A 22,081-nucleotide genomic window follows, 5' to 3' on the forward strand; every position below is an offset into this window, starting at 1 on the left:
ACTCTTTAGGATTTGGATATCACAGTGGATCAGTTTTACTCCTATGGTGGATTATTAATAGATCAATCGGTTTATTCGTATTCTGATAACCGGGGACGGTTTAATTCAATAAGTAAATTTAATTCGATGAATTTTGTAGAGAGGCTAACTCCATGTTCAGACCATTGACTCCTAGGCACACACATCATCAGATTGTATGCTGGAATATCAGCCGAAACAAGAGCAAGTTCTCTACAAAAATCGGTATGAGATCAAGATTGTTTCTAGTTTCGTTTCTCAGAAGCTTGTTGGTATCAGGTTCATCACTGAGGCCGAAGCAGACCAGTATACTGTATACTACTGAATAAAGGAGTCAGGCGAAGTGTTTCTTTAGTTTTGAGACACGTTTGTTTGTGCTTCGGCCTGATAAGAATGGAATTATAAGTCAACGTATACTGTATACACGTTTGTTTCTTATAAGTGTTTCTTATCAGTATACTCCATTACCAAAAACAAAAACAAAATTTATAAGTCAACGTAAAAAATAATCATTGTTGCTTCATTACCAAAAGAAATATATGATCTAATTTTAATAATCATGTTATTGACAAGCTTTTTATAATTTGTTACTTCGTATCGTTAATTAGGTTGACTTTTTCTTATATATTTTTGGTTTAACATTAAGGGATTTGACTTGATAAATCCTTTTTTGGTTTTGTTGTGTATCTATTTTGGTAACAAAATCATCAAAGCTTTAAAAGATACTGTTTTTAGGGTACTGAAATTAGAAAGGAATGATGTATCATGTATGTTGGGCCTATGTTTATCCAGTTAAAATGGCCCTTTATCCAGTAACGAATTGCTAGAGCCTAATAAAAACATTCACCCATTGGTCTATAAGTCCAACCCTATATTTCATTTGGATCAGAGCTAGAATAGAGTGAGTGAGTGGCAGGGACTACAATTTACGTCACCTTTTCTCTTCTTTCTCCAATCATGTACTAATGATTACTGTGTCAGGTAACTAATTGAAGTGATATTTACAATGATACGCTTACTCTCGCAATGTTTTAGAAAAAATTTGATGTTTCAAGATATTTTTAGATTTTTAAGTTAATTTTAATTTTATTGAAAACCGTTTAGGCAATTATATTAATTTTTTAATATATAATTTAATGTTGCTTTCTATAAAAAGAATAAGTTTTTTTTCTTTTTTTATGTTTTAGGAGTAATATCCTACACTATAAAACAGAAAGAACATTATTTTAAACCTATCGAATATCATGAACTGTATTCATTTAGGGGTTATTGGATTAGTTTGCTTAAAGAAACTTATCAAGACTTAGACTACAAATCTCTCATAAAGGTGCGGTCTAAATCTGACAAAATATTATCTGAACTAATTTATCCTTTATACCAATCGTATAAATGAAGGACAACTCATTATTTATTAATAATATTTAAATTTCATTTGACTATAAACATTATTTTTCGAAATATTTACTTTTAGAGACACTTTTTGACTTTCTAAATACACTCTAAGCCACTTCATGCTTGTGAGACATATTCCTCTTGGTCTTTCCCTTTTATACCCCTGACTTAAGTTAACTAGAAGTAAGGGAGATGTTATGAAGGTAAAACGCAGAGATTTTATTTATTTTTATTTTCCAAAAATTTATTCTCTCTCCCAATTCAAATTAGCTTTTCCAATTCATGGAACTGTAAAACATAAAATCTAACGTCTCTCCTTTCTATTCTCATTGACGACGAAGAACATGAACAAACTTCAAAAAAACAAACGAATCCAGTTAATTGAATCTAAACCCCAACAAGAGGAGACTCGATCCTTTCCACCACGATGAAGAAATCAAAACGTAAAACACATTCAATCTCTTCCCCCTCTCTTATAAACCTCTTTCTCCTCTTTCTCTCTCTGTTGCCATGAAATTTGCAGAAACCAACTCATTAGAAACCTCCCATCTTGACGACTTTGATTTCTTCCTGACTTTTGTTTGAAGGCTCTGTAATCCGCTGCGAGTAATAAGCCTATGCTACTCGATGTGAGTGGGATGATGTGTGGGGGCTGCGTCGCCCTGGCTGAATCGGTTCTGATGTTGAGGTGATGGCGAATGCGTCGGAGATCTGAGCTAAGAAAGTGACAAAATTTTGAGGCTAAGAGGAGAGCTCCGGGGACGAGAGTGGCGGAGAATGTGAAGAACTGGAAGCGGTGATGGCGGATTGCGGCGAAGGATATGAAGAAATGGAAGCAGTGATAGCGGTTGCAGCGGAGATCTTAGAACTGAGGTTGAGGTGACGGCGGATGCGGCAAAGAGCTTAACTAAGAGAGTGACAGAGAGTGGGTTTGAAACTAAGAGGAGAGCTTCTGGGATGGGAGGGGTGGAGCAGAGAGTGGTTTTGGTTGGTTGCTTTGTTTAGTTATCTTGGCTTTCAGGTTACTTCACCTCTCTGCAGATTCTCCCGTAAGAATCTGACACAAATGTTTCATCTTTTATTTGGTAGCATTGTTGAAAAGACTGTTTACATGAAGAAGCTGGGTACAGCTATCTCCCGCAGTGATGTTGTTGTCTTTGTGTTTTGCAAACCACAACTTGTCCATCCCAACTCCTCAGTCCACATCTCCCTTGTCCACACACCTAGACTAGGAACAACTTCATCAGAATATGTTTTGTTGTATCAAGAACAACTTCATCGGTTGTTAAGTTGTTTTGAACGATGTTGTACTATAAAATTATTTGTTGTTGTTATCCTTTAAAAGAACTAAATCAGGGTGTTTTTCATTTCAATGTTATTGTTGTAAATGGTTAGCTGTTTTAGTAGATCATGGTCATGTGCTCATCACCTATAGGAACCAACGTACACGTCCACACACACGCCATCCATAACTCATTTTTCAAATTGCACGGGTTCACAACACAATTTTTCAAATTGCACCGTCCACAAAACGTTGTCCATGATACTATGTCCACTTAATTCAGGTTTAAATTTTATAAAATTTAAAAGATGAATGTGGTCAAATTGCATTGTCCACAACATTATCCATGATATTGTGTCCATTTAACTCATTTTTAAATTTTATAAAAATTAAAATATACATATGAATCTCAAAACATAGAAATCTTGATATAATTTATTATATATATTATATTTCAAATTTATATATAATAATAGAAAATAATAACAAATAAAATTATGTCGAGAGAAACCAAAAACATTGTTGATCAAAAAAAAAAAAAAACCAAAAACATTAATCTGTCCACAAACTCATGTCCACATCCACATATTTATCCGTCAGCTCATGTATCACCTTGTACTCCTACTTTGAATAAATTTTATCAGATGGCAAAATAGTCCAAAAGCTTCCTCAATCTCCGTGAATGTGTGCAACAAGTGGGAAGTGTCCCTGGATGCAAATGAAACTCAAAAAGTGTCCCATTATGTAATCAACTCTTATTTTTCAGGTAGACAGAACAACAAAAGTATACGATAGCGAGCATATAATCCAAACTAAAGATGAACATATAATAACAAAAAGTAAATTAAAGAAGCAGAAACTTCAAGAATTATTCGGGGGTGGTAAAATAGGAGAGGAGAAAAGTGGATCATTATCAAACTTTCTCTCTTTAATGATGCAATTTAATATGACAAATAAGATCATGGAGACAAAGACAATAAGTAGGGCTTCCATTAAGATATATACATATATACACTAACGATATGATGTAGATCTGTTTCTCTCTTAATTTTTTATTTTTAATTATATATGTTATTCCTTTCCCTTGCATAATTGGATTTGCTTATATAAATTTAATCCGTAATCTCTTTTCACGTTGAGAAAAAGGCATTTATGAATGTCTCACTCCCATCTTTCTTATACTGCTTCAATGTAAATATAATCAACAAAACGAGAGAACATTTTAGCAGTAATCATGTGTATAAATCTTTTGAGAGACTTGTTGTGTCATTCATTATCATCATTTTAGTAGAAATAGTGTTCGCTGGAGTTTGTAAATATATTTTATATAGAAAAACCTTAAGTTTTATCTATTTATTCCAAAACTGTAATCTTGTTTGACATGTAAGCGCAGACTCAACTGCTATTGAAACAATAATGAGTCCTCTTGATTTTAGGTAGAACACAGAGATATTTTACAATACATGTTTTTCATGAAGGCTTTGCAATCACAATGCTTCATTATAATATATCAACTGCAGCCCGTGTTATTATATTAATAGTTATAATTGTATTCGGTTGGACCAAAAGCAAGATTTTGAGGATCTGATCTGGTGTGACCCAAGAGATGTTACCACTCAACGAACCTCTACAGTTACCAAAAACAAACTATGTTACATATCTACTTTTATAGATATACATGACACATGCATGATTTTAATGGTCTACAAAACCATACACACACATTTTTTGAAAGGGTTTATTAAAGGATAATGGCTTTAACCAAAAAAAAAGCTGACAATTCCTTTCTTATCATAAAATTTTACACATAACTGGAACGGTTTATTAAAGGATAATACCATTAACAAAAATATTATCAAAATCATTTAATAGCTTATATTTTTAGATATAAAAATTGGTTGTACTTTGGAATTTTGATAAAGAAATTTATCTATGGTTTATCTTTTAAATGATAGTTTTTTTTGAAACAGAAAGAGTGTTGATAGCAACATTAAATGATAGTTATAAATTTTAATATTGACAAAGAGTGTTATTATTTAATGTTACCAATTCTAAGAGAGATCCTTACTCGAGGGGAAAGTTACCTTGGCTAGGTTGCATCATCAGACAACAAAAGTACTAGCAAGCTCAAATTGTTTACTACTCCATGATTAATAGAATCTAAATTTTAATACTGCAAATACTACCAGTTGTTATACTACAAAATAAAAACAAGCTGGAGTACACATGATGACTTCTAAAATTTTCTCTCATGACTCTTGCTCATCGCCATCGGCCTAATGAAAAATAAATCGGTTTTCGATTTTTATTTATTTTGATAATGGTTACCTCTTTTATGGGGAAACAGAGAATTGAATGAACAAAACGGTTTGGGGGAACATCGTAATCAAGTTTCTGAACCAGTCCCGTTGCCTTTAATATAAAAGCTGCAAATATTATATATATGCATAGATTTTTTTTATACTATAATTTTCCACGATATTTGCAGCAAAGTGTTTAAGCATTTAAATTGTCTATTGTATATATATTTTTTATATCCGACGTAGCATAAACACATTATAACAATTTACACAGTTTTGATAAATATATTTTGTTGACAAAACAAGTATATTTCCTATGGTCAATGATATTTCATTTTATACAACTCAAAAATGACTGGCATGTGAGCCATGTGTGCCCATTGACGTATATAAAATTTCCAAATCTCGCATCAATCATCGTATACCGCTCGCAGATTTTCCAACAATCTCTACTCTCTTAGACTTTTATTTTGTATCTATCTGCACGATTTTAACATAAAATTATGTATATAAACAATTATGCAACGATATTTTCTTATAACTGATCAAGCTCAATCACAGCTAGGTTGTGATTTAGTCCATCTCCTCTTGCGTCATTATCTTGTCTTCTTCCTCCTCTTAACAATCGGTTTGTATATATAGTAATTAGTTCTTCATGCGCTAATAGTGGACAGTGGTTCAATTTTATTAACTATTGAGTATATACATACGTGTGATTATGTGAATAATGGCGTTCATTATTCAATGAATAGTCGCAGCTGAGAAAAATACTTAAACTGAAGCAGTATTTATTAATTCTTGTGGTGTCCAATAGCCATATATATAAATATTATAATATAAAGTTGTCTCTTGATTAATTACGGTGGCGCCGAATGGAATATGACCATGTAAGAGCATTTATAATGCATCGATCTCTATATTTTTTTTCTAAAATACAGATTTCTATCATAGTGTTTTTCTATTTTTTTTTAAATATAGAAGAATATTACCTTTTGCCTTTATATTAATAGATGAAAATAGTATTTCTCTACATTTCCCCCTCTATAAATAGAATTTTTTATTATAAATGTATACATTATAACACATTCAACTCAATAATAGAGATACATTATTTAAAAAAAAATAGATATAAAAATAAACGTTGGAGATGATCAAACAAATATATGTATATATATGTTTCTAAGAGCAACATTATTGGGGATATCTAATAAAAAGTTCTTAAAATTTTATATAATATAAATATTATGCTAGGTTCTTCAAACCATGGAAAACCTAACCCAAAAATTCTAATTTAGTTCTAAAATTCTAATTTTTTGGTTGGGTTTTCCATGATTTTAAGATTTCCATACTTAAATATTAATATTTATCTATACATACACTTTAATTTGAGTTAAGAACCCTATGCTAAGATATCCTCGTTGGAAGTGCTCTAACATAGTCTTTCATATAAAATTGATTAGGTACTTGTACGCTCTATGTTTTAATCAAAATTTAATACCTTGACCCACTCGTATTAAAGTAAATTATATCACATGGCAATATCGCGTTACAGCCATCTTAGTCATGCCTTCATGCCCTTTTCCATCTCGAGAAGGAAACAAAGAGCTTAATCTGTCATTTAAATTAATTGAAAGAGATGGCTTAATACGAGTGTGAACCTTTGTCCAGGAAGTGGGAATCTCGTGTTTGTTTTTATTACTCCCATTGTACTCAAATTATTTAAGGCACGTGTAATAAAATACCTCGACGCAATAGGTATAGTTTTTATATTAATTGTCTTCTTGAAATTAATTATTTAGCTATCATAAACATTTTAAAACCATACTCTCTCTTACCAGTTGCTACAACAATAATTAGAAAATTTTCTAACCAGACTTGTAAAACTATATGTACCAATCGGACCTTCATAATTTTCTAATCATAAAGCGACGTTGTTTTTCATTAAAAAGAGAGAAGAAAGAAGAGTCTTCTCTTGATCAAAAAAAGAAAGAAAGAAGAGTCTTCTCAGAAGACTAACAAGTCTTTTAGTTAATAATATACCACAAACCTACTACCATATAATACATGGATCTTTTTGCGCTTGGTAATATATAGCTTATACTTTTCAATTAGGAGTTATTTTTTCCAAGTGCCCTTCAAATTTTAAATTAATTTGTACAGAAAGAGTTATGATTTACAGTTTATCTCGATTAGAAAATAATATATCATGAAATTACAACCAATAGCACATGAAATAAAAATATCTTTTACACGGAAACATATTTAAACAATTCTGTCTATGCATATGTCAAAACAACATTGTGTATGGAGTGAATCCGAGTGTCGATATCGTACTCTGTTTCTTAATTTCACCAATCAAATACACCAAAGAAGAAAAAACGAAACACTTAAATTATAGAAAGAATATATGCTAAATTATATATTATGACGTCACCAACCCCTCTTTTATTTGGAGGAAATAAAAAAAAGGTGGAAGATGGGTAATTCATAAGCTAAGAGGCGATGCACATGCACGAGGGTCGGGCCATATTAGACGTGAAAGTAAAAAAAAAATTCAATGAGTGCCATTCAACTAAAAAAAAAACTATATTATATTATTTTATTTCAAAATATGTATTTTTCTTTCTTTTTCAGTTTTCGTATATGAAAAGAATACACATATGAAACCATGTTTCTATTTATTTTCACATGAAGCAAAACTGGCTCATTAAACGGTGAAATCTCAATAATATCTACTTTGTTCCATGGACCCAATTCCATCCTCCCTCATTCATTTATTATAACCAAAAACCATTATATTTGAGTTAAAAAAAACCATTATATTTATTTTTATATTAATTTCCCTTATGAATAAGCCAAAGAAAAAAGATACATATTTTCTATTTATTTTTCTTACAATATGAAAAGCAAAAAAAAAAAAAATTGTGGAGGAATATTAATACATGCCCACTTCACATCTATTTTTGTGCAACTCTCTTTCTAAAGCTTCTCTCTGACAATGGGAACCATAGAGAAGAGTGTTTCTCAAGTAAACTTAACCTCCTCCGCCATCTTCACCGTGTCTTCCTCCTACCCCGCCGCCTCGTTTTCCTCATCTACAACATCTTCTTCTTCTTCTTCATCAACAACTTATAACTCTAAAAGAAAAGCATCTCCAAGATCATCAGAAATTCTAGAAGATGATGATAACGTCGTGAAACGGCGGAAGATCAGCGGTGGAGATAAGCATCCGAACTATAGAGGAGTACGGATGAGGAGTTGGGGGAAATGGGTGTCCGAGATCAGAGAGCCGCGGAAGAAATCAAGAATCTGGCTCGGAACTTATCCAACGGCTGAGATGGCAGCTCGAGCTCATGATGTAGCATCTTTAGCTATTAAAGGTACAACGGCTCATCTCAATTTTCCTGAATTATCCGGCGAGCTTCCTCGTCCGGTCACAAGTTCTCCTAAAGATATTCAAGCGGCTGCAACCGCCGCCGCCGTGAATTGGCAAGATTCCGGCGCAAATAGCCTCCGGATGAATAATTCTGATGTAGCTGAATTAGCTGAAACCGAGCCGAGTCGAGTAGTGATGGCTCAGGCGTTGTCAGGTAGTGTGGTGTATTCTTCGGACGTTAACACTCGAGATTTGTCGGAAATTTCATGTTCTTCGACGACGTCGTTTGCGGATAAAGACAAGGAGGAAGATAAGCTGTTTGATTTGCCGGATTTGTTTAGCGATGAAATGATCATACGAAACGATGCGTTTTGCTATTACTCGTCCGCGTGGCAGCTATGTGGAGCTGATCATGGGTTCCGGCTTGAAGAGCCGTTTTTCTGTCTCAATGACTAAATCACACTCCAGCTCACTAACACCTAATTAATTTGCCTACTCTTTCTTCTTCCTTTTTCAGTTTCTATATTTACGTTTCTTTTTTTTTTTGTTTTTTTCAATTTGAGCGTTAGTTATTTTTCTGCAAAGAAACGGTATCATTTTGATTTTTTTTTCTTTTTGGCAGAAAAGCGTGTTTGATGAATGGTTGTGTATTATAAATTAAATATTGATCCGTACAGATATTGGTTCTTACTTTTTTATACATTGATAATTATTTTCATAATTAATGTTATATATTTTAATTGAATCGTAATATAACTAATTGTATTCAAAAGACATAGGCAGGGTAATATGGTTATTTTGGTACAAATATCCGAATCTATTTCAGATACATTTGTTATTTATATATTTTTAGATATATATACATTAGAACCGAACTCATCCAAAGTTAGAAGGACACAATTCAAAACTCACACATAAATTTATAATATTCAAGCAGAGCTTAATTTTAAAATATGATACCAAAACAAAATAATCCGTACCTAAATGGATAGGCAATGTTCATGCCTAACTGATTCTATGAACTAATAAAAAACTATTTCTATGTGTTTGGCTAAAGTAAGTGATATAGAAAGAATTTTCTATTTAGTAAAATAATTATATGGAACGAAAAATTAAGTGACAATAAATGTAATTTTTATTATTATTTTGATATAACTTATTATTTTATTCACAAAAATATGTCTTTGAATTATGTTTTTGGCTACATAATTTTCCACCGATTGAAACTAATTTTTTTTTTAAAAACTAGTATAACAAACTAAACCGAACGTTTAACCATATGCAAAATCCATTTATTTTATATTTTTGATTTTATAATTGGCACAGAGTTAACGTTAATTAACCAATAAATAAAAATTTAAACTATTATTATTATTGTAATATAATTAATGATATGATGTATTGTTAAGATAATATAATTAATAAAATTGTTAAACTGAATAAAATATGAAAAAGATAATTAATGTAATTATATTAATAAATTACTAAAAGTGCAATATTCATGTTTCCAAACAATTCTCATTTATACTGATATCTATGTTTCTAAACAATTCTCATTTATATTTGTATCTATGTTTCCAAATAATAACAGAATGTACTTTAATTTTAATAATATTAATATGAAATTTTTAACAAAGAACAAAGCTAAGAACCAAGCAAAATCCTTGATCAACAAAAGTAAGAATGAAATCTAATTGTTTGTTGACAATTGTTATGATATTCGCAAACGATGTCAATTTATTTTCTTTTAAAGACTAATAAACTTGAATTTAAGTAACTACTATTCGATAGGGACGTATATATTAACCGCATTTTAGTATAAATAATCATTTATTTAATCCATCAGAAATTAATAAAATGTTCGTATAAATAAAAGAGTAATATTCTGTAAAAGTGTATGAACTTAGCATAGTAATGGTAATATGTAACTTCGAAAAAGATATCTCTGGTTGATTAGTCGAGTCCTTTTCATGAAACTCCTTTTCACTAATTATACTGCTATTATTTGAAAAAGATGTATGTTATTTTAGATTTAGTTTTCCATTATATATGTTCACTTGTTGATGGAGAAAATTATACTGTTCACTTATTACCAGAATATAATTAACCTGCATGTTAACTTTTAAAAATTCTAATAGGAAATGATTACCACAGTCACACGTAATCCACGTTCTTGGGGTAATTTTTTTTTTGTTCTTGGGGCAATTTGTTAACTAACTTCCTTTCAGATTAATAATATTTATGTCACATACTCCATAGTGTACGAGTTTTGATGACATAATGATTATGAAACTGATGGTGAAGGATGGGGAAAATTACACGAGTCACATGGTGGTGATGTCTTTGGATCTTTCATTTCACATTTTTTTGTTAGTTTTTTTTCCTTCTTACTTTCTTTGTTTGTTTGTCCACTTCTTTATCCTATGTCAAAAGTGAAAAGATATAAACTGTAATAAGGTGATTGCTTTTGGCGAACACCTTACTTTGTTCACCACTATGAAGCAAATGGAGACTGTTATTGATATATCCCAAACATATTGGACCCTTAGATTTGAGAGTGACAAATAACTTTGTTACAGATAAAAATTTATTTTATATACATTTGTGTCATTACATATAGCAGTTATTGGCAGAATAGGTGAAACCACATTACAAGAAACGATTTACTCACACAGATGATAAAGTCCATGTCAAACTCGCTAAGACAATTTCACATCTTTTTAAAAATAGATTTCGTCCACGATAAAAATCTTATCAACTGTGCATAATTAGACAAAATGATTAAATATTGTATGAATGATTTAGTACCAGAAGCTTCCTCCTCCCAAATTCTGTTTGTATTCTGTTTTAAAGCTTGCTTGCTTCTTTGTACCCGTTTACAGTATAGTGCTCAGAGTTTTTGGGATCTAAGGCAAAATTAATGATATAAATTTTTATTTAAATTCAATATTAAATAAAATAATATTTTATAATATTTTAAAAATATTATTGTATTAAATAAATATAATGAAAATGATGATATGTTATATTACATATTGAAAATAAATTAATATCAAATATAAAATAATAAAATTAAATATCTAAATTAATTGAAAATATGATAAACAAAAATATATAATTATACATTTATATATTATATGAAAAATATGAATATATAAATGAGTTAAATTCTTTTTGATAAATATATGTGAACAAAATCAATAGAAAAAACAATTAATAATAACAATTTAGGATAATGGCTAAATCTATAATTAAAAGAAAAATAGAAAATAAAATACTAATTACACTGAACAATAATAGAAAAAGAAGCTCCAGAAATAGCATTTTAGAAGGGCCTGAGGCAGTTGTCTCTTTTTCTATGCCTATGGTACGGCTCTGCCCGTTTATTTATCAATATACGAAAGCTCTTTTTCAAAAAAAAAAGAGAGTTGATTTAGTAGCCCAGTTATTCATCATATATCAGTGAGAAAGGGAAATACTCTGTCTCTATTATTTTCATTGGCATTTTGTTCGCATATTGTAGAGCATATATACACATGTATGTTATGTTATTCATTTATTTGGTGAGACTTTCGGATAGTTGAAGACAGGTCATTAAGTAGAAACATAGTGGGTGTACTAGTGAGCTCACTATCGTTATCTCCATACGTAGTAATAATTATAAAATGTTGGGTTAGTTTTCTATTTTCTCATGATTTTAAGGTTTGAATGTATGTAGACAATCACAACACATATTTAAGTCAATTTGATAGCAGCCCATCGATTAATATTAAAAAGAGATATGTTACCGATTATAAGATATCAGTATTACCGAATAATAAGAGTACCTAGTTTATATATACGATTGTCAAATGGCGACAGCAAATATCATATAAATGAATATATCTATAATATTTCCTTATAAAAATATACACGTAACATGTAATCGTTTGGACGATATTATGACTGACAAATTAGAAGAAGTTGAATTTGATGTTTGGCATCTTGTGGCATGCAAACCGAACTACGTACAGACAAGTAATTAGTCCAATTTACATTTTAAAACCTACTATTTTGAATATGTACATTGGTTCCCACTATATTATGGTTGCATATTACTGGAAGGTTCTACATACTCCTGTATATATTGTGCTAATCATATAAAATACATCTATTGTGCTAATAGGTTCTACATACTCCTGTATATATTGTGCTAATCATATAAAACGTCTGTTGAGGCTAGTTCTACATTTATCCTTGTTTTCGCTAGCAATGTAATTTGCTTTAAAGTTATTTTTTGTTCGGCTTTAAAATTTAATATAGGACTAGCCTTCCTCATAAAATGTCATCTCGAATCTAATGCAAAATTCTTATGTAGTACGACTTATGTACTTTCAGACTTTGTTCATGCCTGTATAATGGTATACTAAGGTAAACAAGGAGAGCATATTTGTGGATATATATTTTATATATTTTGTATGTATAAATATATATACATTTCTCTATTCGTAATTAGTTTATATTACATAGTTGAGGATTCCAGTCAAATACCATATAAACGTGTTTTGTTGTTGTTTGATCAGCCGGTTTAATTTTTCCGTTGATGAATACATATCAACGCGCGTATTTATAAGAATTTCATATATAATTGTGTATGTAACACAAACATACTTTTAATTTTCATCATTTATGTTTTTCGTATACCTAATTAGTAACTTTATACGTCTATAATATATAAACTTCGAGACAGAACCAGAATGGAGCTAAAACATGTGCTCTTTATCTTTACGAATAAAGTGGCTAAAAAGAAAAAGCAAGCAATTAGAAAGACCAAACTGAAAGCAGTAGCAGAATAATAATAACAAGAAGATAATGATTTAGAGCATGTTATTCAAATAATTTAACTTTTTTACATCTCTGCCATTTTTAAACGAAGAAAATGAGAAATGAGCATGTGCAGTAATACCAATGATCGTGTCTTGAGCAAGAGATATAAAGAAAAAAAGGAAAAAAACAATATAAATGAAATACTTCTTCCATTCCAAATTAAACTGTTAACCAATATATAAATTAGTTATTTCTTTGCATTAAAACTAAAACTGTCTTTAAACGAAAAAATACTAGTGACAATGCAATGAGTATATGTCAGTCGGAAACATGGTACTGAGATCAATCAATATGCTATGATAGAATCATATATAGAACACTACAAAGCTGTTTAATGTATAGCTCAAAATCGATAAAGAATGAAATGATTCGTGTCCTTTTCTTTTACAAGCTGAATTAGAAATTTTGAAAATACTCCTTACACTTCACTTCGTAAATGTTGTTAACAAACGCAAAGTTTATTCTAAAAAAAAAATGAAAAAAGCAAAGAAAAAAACTATTGAGACAAATACCCACTTAACTTTTGTATATTATTTTGTGAATGAATAATTTTAGAATCATTTAATTCATATTTATAATAGTTTTAACACCAAACAAAATAAGTCTTAATCATGCTAAAGATATTATCATCTAAGAACCCAAGAGAGTAATCAAACTCCTCATACGGAGATACCATAGTTGCTGATCTTGTTCACTTCCTTTGTCAAAGCCTTTCTCTCTTGCTTTATTTCAGAAGCACGGTTCGATATCTGAGGTTGAACGAGCGAGATAACTCCATTAAAGACTATATATATATATATAAATGGTTATTCTAAACTAGTTCAGCTCCTATATTCTAAACTAGAAGAGCAAAGAGACAAGTATACTTACTTGAGAACGGAATCGAGAAGCTTCTCTCGTGGGCAATTCTTTAAGTAAATCTTTCAAACCTGTATATACAACGAACCAGAGGTAGTATACGTCAATAAACTTCTTCTGTTCTATGCATATCTTTGGATTAATAAACTTTGGAAGGTTAAGATAACAAAACATACCTGCTGCTTGGTTTTCTATCTTATAAGCTGATTGGACCACCCCTCGTATCTGTTTGCCTGCTTGTCTGAGTAAAGAGGACATGGAGAGTTAACACAATAATCATGTTCATACGTACATATCCAATATTACTTTTATATCGTCTGGATCATATAAACCTGAGTTTCATCCTTCCTCTAATCAACTCATCTTCTGCCACAGTTGAAATTCTCTGAAACAATCAAAGTGGGGTTAAGAATTCAAAACCATAATCCAATAAGGGCTTTCAACAGACTGCTCTTGCTGAAGACCATTAACTAGTAAGTGCAGGCTACATGTATATATATATATATATATAAGTCACATTCAAGACAAATCAACCTAAGTGCATTAGAAGTATAATTCCTGTGAAAGCAAAACCATTCATCCATATGAATCTAGAGCATCACCATCCGCATCCATATCCATTCAATAATGGATACATATAGAGTTCTCTCTTCGAAACCTGAACCCTTTTCGTTTTCATTCTACTTCCAAAAATAAAGGGATGTCAAAGCAAACCAACAAAAGAGGAACAAACCTAACTAAAAGCATACCTCAAGCTTTTCACTTTCGGCAGTAAGACGATCCATTGATTGTCTCAGCTCTTTTACTCTAAGATCTGCTCTAGAAAGCAAAGCCTGAATCCAAAATAAAGCGTCAAGAGTCAAAGACAAAGTTCAACCACAACCACATTCAACGAACACTGACCTCTTCGCTTGAGAACATTCGTAAAGTATTGTAGTATACAAATCTTCTCGTCTCTGCAAACAAACATATCAGTAGCATAAATATCCTTAGGAGAATGAACTCTATATGAAGTATAAGAATAATACTTTTGAGAGCAAAGATCCCAACACCAAAGGCTAAAGATCCTGAGATTAGCGGATGAGATGCAGCAACGTTTACACCCTCTGCATACACGACCACAATGAGAGATAAATGAACAAGGCTAAAACGACGTAGCATCCAGGGACGTAGACCAGACCTTTAATCTTCGTAAACACCATATGCTCGTAAACGCTATACTCAGAGGCAATCTCTCTAAGAGAATCCTATCATCACAAACACTCGAATTGATCAGAGGATGAACAGATGCAATGGAATGACGGTAGTGTGGATTTTCAGATTCGCTTACGATTGTTTGGCTCGTGTGAGCTATGGAAGTATCTCGAATTTGAGACAATCGAGTTCTCGAGGCGTCGATGGTGGAATTCAACGTCTCCACGATCGTGTTCTGGTACACCAGCGCTTGACGCATTGCGTCGTCGATCCAGGAAGCTGCGTTTTCGACCGTCGTCGCTGCGATGTTAGCGCTTGGAATCGTAGACAGAAGAGGCTGCGATGGCGAAGATTGTGGAATCGTAGGTGAGTGCGCGTCTTCCATCTCTGAGGATGATTCTGCTGAAGCTGCCATTTGAGAAGATCTCCGACTTCCTCTTCGTCTTCGTCGCTCGGAGTTCTATGGAAAACCCAGTGGTTGAATAGTTTGACCCGGATATAAAAGTCGGGGCCCGTTTCAAAATTCAAATTTGCAACTTAGTCCCCTAAATTTCTGTTTATTTCTAATGTTTCCCGTTTATTCCTTAATTGTTCAATAAACACCAGAGTTATATATTTTACAGGTTAATATAGTCTAGGTTTAGGCCTTCATTAATCTCCTCTAGCAGGGTTCAAGTAATAACATTCTACGAATTTAGCTCAGGCGAATTTGAATCCTTCCAAAATTTTAACGATGGTGCTCTAAGTGTGTGAGATGTGTACACGAGTACCCCTTATGAAGAATACTGAAACTTTGAATGTCAAGAAACTTAATACTCCACAAAATTAAAACATGAGTCAAACAAAACAAGTGTCTAATACTGATCACTAGCAGTAGCTTTAGGGTGTTTCAAGCCTCTCTCTGTGATCACTTGACAAAGTAAAGCTTGCCCATGACATGAAGGACAGCGACAAAAGCAATGAAGCCGATGCTCATGACGAGGACGACATTAGGGGAGATCTTGAGACCGGGTGCGTCATCCGTGTAGAACTGAAGCATGGATCCTGCTGCACCACCAGAGGCTCCTCCTCCACTTGAGCTGCCGCTTGGCTTCCTCCTACGCATGCTAGCAGCTGCAGCTGCACTTCCTCTCTGTGGAGCTCCACTTCCCACCATCCTTCCCTCTCTTCTTTACTACATGTGCATAGAAAATTAGCATTAAATCACTTTCTAAACATGAATTGTGAAACTAGACGGATTCAAGAGATGAGCATTTCAAAATTCTCAACAACTCGACTTCGGATTCAACATTGAAACCTATATATCTAGGAACACGCAAAATTCTACATAATTTTACACATACAAACGAAGAATCGTAGATCAACGTGACTCAGGTTTCAACATCTAGATCTCATGATCAGATCTACACTCTCATCAACCATAACAACAGATCTAGGGATTCCTGAATAACGACATATCATTGAATCACACAAATTCACCGGAGATTGGATCGTACATCAACGAAAATCAAAGTAAAACTCACCAGATTTGGCTTTAGAGATTCTCTGATCACGACGATAACGATAACGAGACGAAGAGATGTTCGGACCTTTAGTTTTGGAGTTGACGGGACTCTGTTCGGTTTTTTTATAAGACGGGTTCTTCTCGCCACGCAGTATCAGCCTATAAACGAGCGACACCTCAGCGTAATTATCAGGCTGTTTTTCAACTTAAATGAAACGGCAGTTTTGGATATCACCAGCTTAAGGCCCATCAAAGCCCAAACTAAAGGCTATCAGCATTTTTTTTTTGATCAAACCAAATTGTATTAAATTCAGAAGAGTTTAAGCTCCATTAAAGGAGAGTACAACAAAGCTACAAAGAGCCCAATGGAATACGAAACAGATAAAACTAAGATAGAATGAAAATACAAATCACAACAAGTAAACATTAGAAATCGCATCACAACGGTTTCATGAGTTTCTTGAACGATTGCATCTCGGGTAACTCTGAGAGTCACAACCACTGCACTAAAGGCAGGGAAGAGCGTTAGCCGGGAGGAGAATCCTTGCAATACCAACCACACATGTTCATCCAATTCACTCCATACATGAGGAAATATTGGGAAAAGAGACTGCTCCAAACAGGAGCCAAGCGGATAATCAATACCCGCCATAACCATATTCACCAAGCAACAAATCACAATGATTGTCTCTTTCAACTGCCACCAAGAAGAGAAACACACAGACACTGCACCACAAACCAGGTTGAATACAATAATAGGACTGCATACTGCAGTAGAGAGTTGCATCAACGCAACATAAAAACCACTAAGAGGCACATAGATATAACCAAAGGACACTGAGTCCATCAGTACACTACCAAATAAAGCCAAAAACCACAACTCCAGAGTCACCCACATATCTAGCATTGCATCCTTTTCAAAAGAATAGGAGTAAACAGAGAGTAAGGAGCTAAGGTAGACCTGGACGTCTATAAGCGGATGGATAAAATGAAAGCTGGAATAAGAGCCGGGAGAAGACCCATTCCCGAGCTGACAAAGATACAACCTGTATACCACAGGAGAAGAACGCCAGTTGACAAAGATAGTGTCACCAGTGAACACAAGAACAACACCATCATCACTGAGCTTACTTGAAACCCTTGAATAATTAAACATCAGATCTAGGACTTGAGTAGCTTGTGGAGAAGAGCTGGAGGAAGTGAAAAGAACGAGGCTGACGGAGACGTCTGGTGGGTCTGGAGGTTCTGGTGGCTTGACGGGAGGAGTTTCAATCGGAAGATGCTTGTTCCGCGCCGGATCTGAAGGAGGCCTGGGCTGTGAAAGAGGAGGAAGGGCTGTCACCATCATCTTCAAGGAGGAGGAGCAGTGCTGCATCAAGCCAAGGAACGATGGCGGAGGTGGATCTGGAGGGGGGCGGAGACTCGACGGAGGAATAGTCACCATCATGGCCATGGAGAGGAGCAGGGCTGTTTCAGAGAGAGGAGGAAAGAGCGGCGTGGTTGGAGCAATGAAGATCCATCGAAACGGCGCCTTGGGATGCGGGCTCGAGAGAGTTTGTCTCTAGGGCGAACTCCCTTCTTTTTTCCTCCGTTTCTTAAGGCTATCAGCATTATTTGAACAAAAGCATTGACCACAATTTTGCGGTCGACAGAAAAGAAAAATCGGATAATAGTCCAAGTTCATGTGAAATCCATTTAGTAATGATTTTATTAAAGTAAATAATTAAATTTAAAACTTACAAAAGCTTAACAAATTATGTAGTGACTTGTATGATAAAATTTTTTTAACTATTTTTTTTTTAGAGTTTTTTTTTCAAAAAGAATGACTATCGTCGGTTTATCATCTTTCTTTTTCATTCTCTTTAAAATAAAATAAAAAATTTAGTACGAAAAACTTCTTGCAAGACTACCTTTGCTAATCACTTAATGATTGATAATGTGTAGCGTGTTTTTAAATCCTGACTGGAAACTGAACCGGATAATTTTTGAGTCGCGATTCAATATGGTTCGACCCGGTGAAACCTAGTTCAATAATCCAGTTTAATATATTTTTAGTGTATAAATTTAAAATTAATGTTAGTAAATATGAAACATAATTACAATAGAAATATATTTTAAACACAAACATGGCTTTTATGTTTATATGGATGATTTATAGATTTTAGATAGTTTTAATGATTTTCATCAGTTTAATAACTCCGAGATCTAATCTGACTATTTGACCGGTCATGGTCGAACCAATTATTAGATCCAACGTGATTACATGACTGGTTCATGGTCAAATCTGGTTCAACCATCGGATTGGTCTGGTTTTAAAAACACTGCCGTGTAGTCATTAACTTTGGTAGGTCATATGAGAAGAAATCTGAAGTGAAATGTCTGATTTTACAGACAATTAATTAATGTTTATGACTTTTTGATTTCTGAAATTAAAGAACAAAATCAAAGCCAACGTATAAACGAAATAATATCTACGACCTAAATGCTGATCAGGCCCACTCCAACTCAATTATCACTTGAAGATGTTTTTTTTTTATCAATAGAAGATGTTTCTGTACATTTTTTCCAATAGCTTTTTTGTATTACATATTTACATAAGTAAAATCTCATGTGTTTATCAAAATCTGATCTAATTGTTACGTTAGAGGGGTGAAGTTCTTATCGGAATATAAGACACCGTCTTTTAACTTGTAACTAAAAAGGCTAAGAGCCGGTTTTTAAATATCTTATTTATGAGCCGGTTTTTAGTTTTTTTAGTTAAAAATTAAGAGACGATTTATTATATTCCGCTGAGAACACATCCTAATCCTAAGAATCTTCTATTAATCATGTTCTTGGTAATCGAATAGAGGAAACCGACGAAGAAATAATATGAATGATGAAAGAAGTTTCGTACGAGGGTACGTACGTAGACATTAAAAGAAATTCATCTTACGAATCTCGAAATGGAGATAGATTATGTAACTCAGAGATGCATATCTATGGGGCATAAAGTTATGGGAGCCTGACGATTTGTGTACGGTCAGAGTCGACAGATACTGTGGTACTTTTTTACCTTCGTACATATCGGTCGAGTCCAAAACTCTAAATTTCATAAATGTGTTCCAGTCAATCAGTGTTGTATATGGGTGTACATACATATATATATATTAGAGAATATTACATCATAAACCAATGCATGACTATTGATTTATTTTCTATAAAATAAGTATTCACTTTTTCATTGTATTATATTTATATATAAACTGAAAAATCATGTTCCAATTCGTGATTCTTAAATAACTAAATTCACAATTGGTAAAAGTTGAAAAAATAATCATGAAATAATGCATAAATTTGTATATAGATTACTATTGTTAAGTCATAATATACCATAGCATTTAAGTTTGATTGGTAAATAATTTATAATAAAAGTGGCAAATGAATATATGGACCACTTTAATTAGTTATATATTTCCACCTTTTATATAAAAGTTTTCAACTAAAAAAATACAAAGAACTTGATAATAATATACCCTCTTTATGATAATTTCAAAAAATGTTAATTCAGTTTACTTAACTTGTCTACTAATCATAATGCTAGTCGAGTGTGTGGTTTCAGTTGTCGTCATTGTAACTACATAGATTCAAATTTGGTATTATGTCTATTGTTGACAACAATAAATTAGACCTAGATTCAGTAAAAGAAAAACAAATTAGACCATAGATGGATAGGTTATAAAAACCTCTCTCTCCTCTTATCATCTCTTTTCTCTCATCTCCAATCAAAAGCATATTTGAGCTAGGTTCCGGCGTCGAGTGCAAGAAGCATCTTTCTTCCATTTCATGTCTCCTTTCTTGATGTTCCTCGGTCCTTTCGGTTCTTCTCTGGCATATCGCAAAATATGTTGTAGGGTTTCTATTCGGCTTGGGCTCTGCTTACGAAGGGTATGTCTCTGCTGCTCTGGCTTCCCAGTAAAATAAATTAATTGGACCATAATATCCTTTTCCAACTAAAAAAAATCGATTTGATCTTCATGTAACTAGGCCTAGAAAACACATCTGTAATACTCGTTATGTAAGTCAATGAGTGTATACCATATACGTGAATATCAATCAAAGGGAAAAACATGATATTAGATCTAATAAATAAGGTGGGGGAGACACAACTAAAATGAAATATACTTGAATCAAGGGCAATGATGAAGTGGTAAATAATTTTGACGAGACGATAGGGGAAATCAATTCGGGTCCCTTCATTTTGCACTGATTATCAAACTTATTCGTTCGTTGGCGGTAGGTTCATTCCGTTCAGCTCAATTTATTATCTGTACTTTGTTTTGCCCCACCACTTTCATCTATTTTAATATATGCTTTTTTCTTTACCACATGGGAATAAATAGACCATAAGATATATTTTTGTACCTAAGATCAAGAAAATATGTACTTTCTTTCAGTTTGAGTTGCAGCTGTCGAGCAAATATTTGATAAGAATGAAAGATTTGAATGGTTACATTACATATTTATTACATTTGGTATTAGCAAGAAGATAGTGAAAACACACTGACATAAGCATTCACATTCATGGAGCTTTTTGAACAAAAGAAATAACGTGTGTTTCGTTCCCAAAAATGTTGAATTTACGTTTACCATGGGGTTCCAATATAAGATCAATATCCAATAAATGGATTGGTTATATTTTTAGGAAATCTGATCTAAGAGCATCTCTAATAGACATTCATATAACTTCAAATATAAAGTTTTTTGTTATATAAAAAAAATTCATTAAAGGTATAAGAAGTGAAATTCTATATTTGAAGTTTCACTACTCAAAGTTTCATATTTTTGTTTTATTTTGGTCACTACAATTACACATCACATTTATGATAAATATTTTCTCGTTTATCCTTTTAATCCTTAAAAATCTCATAAATATTTCAATTTTTTTTTTATAAATTTATGTTTTACACATAAAAATAAAAAAGACATTAAAGTAATATTTAAATATCTTAAAACTAGAGTTAGACAACAACAATATACAAAAAAAACTTTTAGAAAATTACATGATGACATAACTATTACACAAATTTAAATATTACAACAATACTAATAGTTTGGTAAATTTGACCCGGAACCTCCAAAATTTTCAAAATATTGTCCAAAACATTTTGTGCAACTAAAGATGGTTGTTATTATTGTTTTTGATGTCTTTTCCATTCGATTCTTTCTTTTTCAGATCGAATATATTCACGAGTATTAAGATCATCGATAGAAGTTAAGTCTTTTTAGCAATATTTTATTTTATTCTTTTA

General features: G+C 32.5%; 3 protein-coding genes across 5 annotated transcripts; 1 reads left to right on the forward strand and 2 right to left on the reverse strand.

Moving 5' to 3' along the window:
* Positions 1 to 2,243: 2,243 nt before the first annotated feature.
* LOC103858148 (ethylene-responsive transcription factor ERF034) lies at positions 2,244 to 9,083 on the forward strand. Its single transcript, XM_033286695.1, has one exon. The coding sequence runs from the start codon at positions 7,991 to 7,993 to the stop codon at positions 8,822 to 8,824; it is 834 nt and encodes a 277-aa protein (XP_033142586.1). The 5' UTR covers positions 2,244 to 7,990; the 3' UTR covers positions 8,825 to 9,083.
* A 4,650-nt stretch (positions 9,084 to 13,733) lies between these two features.
* LOC103858149 lies at positions 13,734 to 15,786 on the reverse strand. 2 transcript variants are annotated; one of them, XM_009135445.3, is made up of 9 exons: positions 15,423 to 15,780; positions 15,273 to 15,339; positions 15,121 to 15,198; positions 14,996 to 15,048; positions 14,842 to 14,925; positions 14,425 to 14,477; positions 14,269 to 14,333; positions 14,105 to 14,163; positions 13,734 to 13,983 (listed from the first exon to the last, which is right to left on the reverse strand). In XM_009135445.3, the coding sequence occupies exons 1-9, from the start codon at positions 15,699 to 15,701 to the stop codon at positions 13,894 to 13,896; spliced, it is 828 nt and encodes a 275-aa protein (XP_009133693.1). In that variant the 5' UTR covers positions 15,702 to 15,780; the 3' UTR covers positions 13,734 to 13,893. The 2 variants fall into 2 exon arrangements, with proteins under 2 accessions (XP_009133693.1, XP_033144708.1); XM_033288817.1 differs by having other exon boundaries at positions 14,996 to 15,198; positions 15,423 to 15,786.
* Positions 15,787 to 16,060: 274 nt separating this feature from the next.
* On the reverse strand, positions 16,061 to 21,656 carry LOC103858150 (protein transport protein Sec61 subunit beta). Of its 2 annotated transcripts, none has more exons than XM_009135446.3 (2): positions 16,810 to 16,981; positions 16,061 to 16,460 (listed from the first exon to the last, which is right to left on the reverse strand). In XM_009135446.3, the coding sequence occupies exon 2, from the start codon at positions 16,440 to 16,442 to the stop codon at positions 16,194 to 16,196; it is 249 nt and encodes an 82-aa protein (XP_009133694.1). In that variant the 5' UTR covers positions 16,443 to 16,460; positions 16,810 to 16,981; the 3' UTR covers positions 16,061 to 16,193. The 2 variants fall into 2 exon arrangements, 1 of the variants encoding a protein (XP_009133694.1); XR_004456807.1 differs by having other exon boundaries at positions 16,067 to 16,460; positions 16,810 to 21,656.
* Positions 21,657 to 22,081: the final 425 nt, after the last annotated feature.

This window comes from Brassica rapa, chromosome A03 (genome assembly GCF_000309985.2).
Source record: "Brassica rapa cultivar Chiifu-401-42 chromosome A03, CAAS_Brap_v3.01, whole genome shotgun sequence".
In the NCBI taxonomy this organism is placed as follows: Eukaryota; Viridiplantae; Streptophyta; class Magnoliopsida; order Brassicales; family Brassicaceae; genus Brassica; species Brassica rapa.

What these genes read in the sequence shown, in the direction of transcription:
- LOC103858148 (XM_033286695.1), top strand. Translation starts at nt 7,991, where the DNA reads ATGGGAACCATAGAGAAGAGTGTTTCTCAAGTAAACTTAACCTCCTCC.
- LOC103858149 (XM_033288817.1), bottom strand. Translation starts at nt 15,701, where the DNA reads ATGGCAGCTTCAGCAGAATCATCCTCAGAGATGGAAGACGCGCACTCA. An exon ending in CTCACACGAGCCAAACAATC is followed by an intron (nt 15,340 to 15,422) that starts GTAAGCGAATCT and finishes TTGTGATGATAG; the next exon opens with GATTCTCTTAGAGAGATTGC. An exon ending in GGTGTTTACGAAGATTAAAG is followed by an intron (nt 15,199 to 15,272) that starts GTCTGGTCTACG and finishes TCGTGTATGCAG; the next exon opens with AGGGTGTAAACGTTGCTGCA.
- LOC103858150 (XM_009135446.3), bottom strand. Translation starts at nt 16,442, where the DNA reads ATGGTGGGAAGTGGAGCTCCACAGAGAGGAAGTGCAGCTGCAGCTGCT.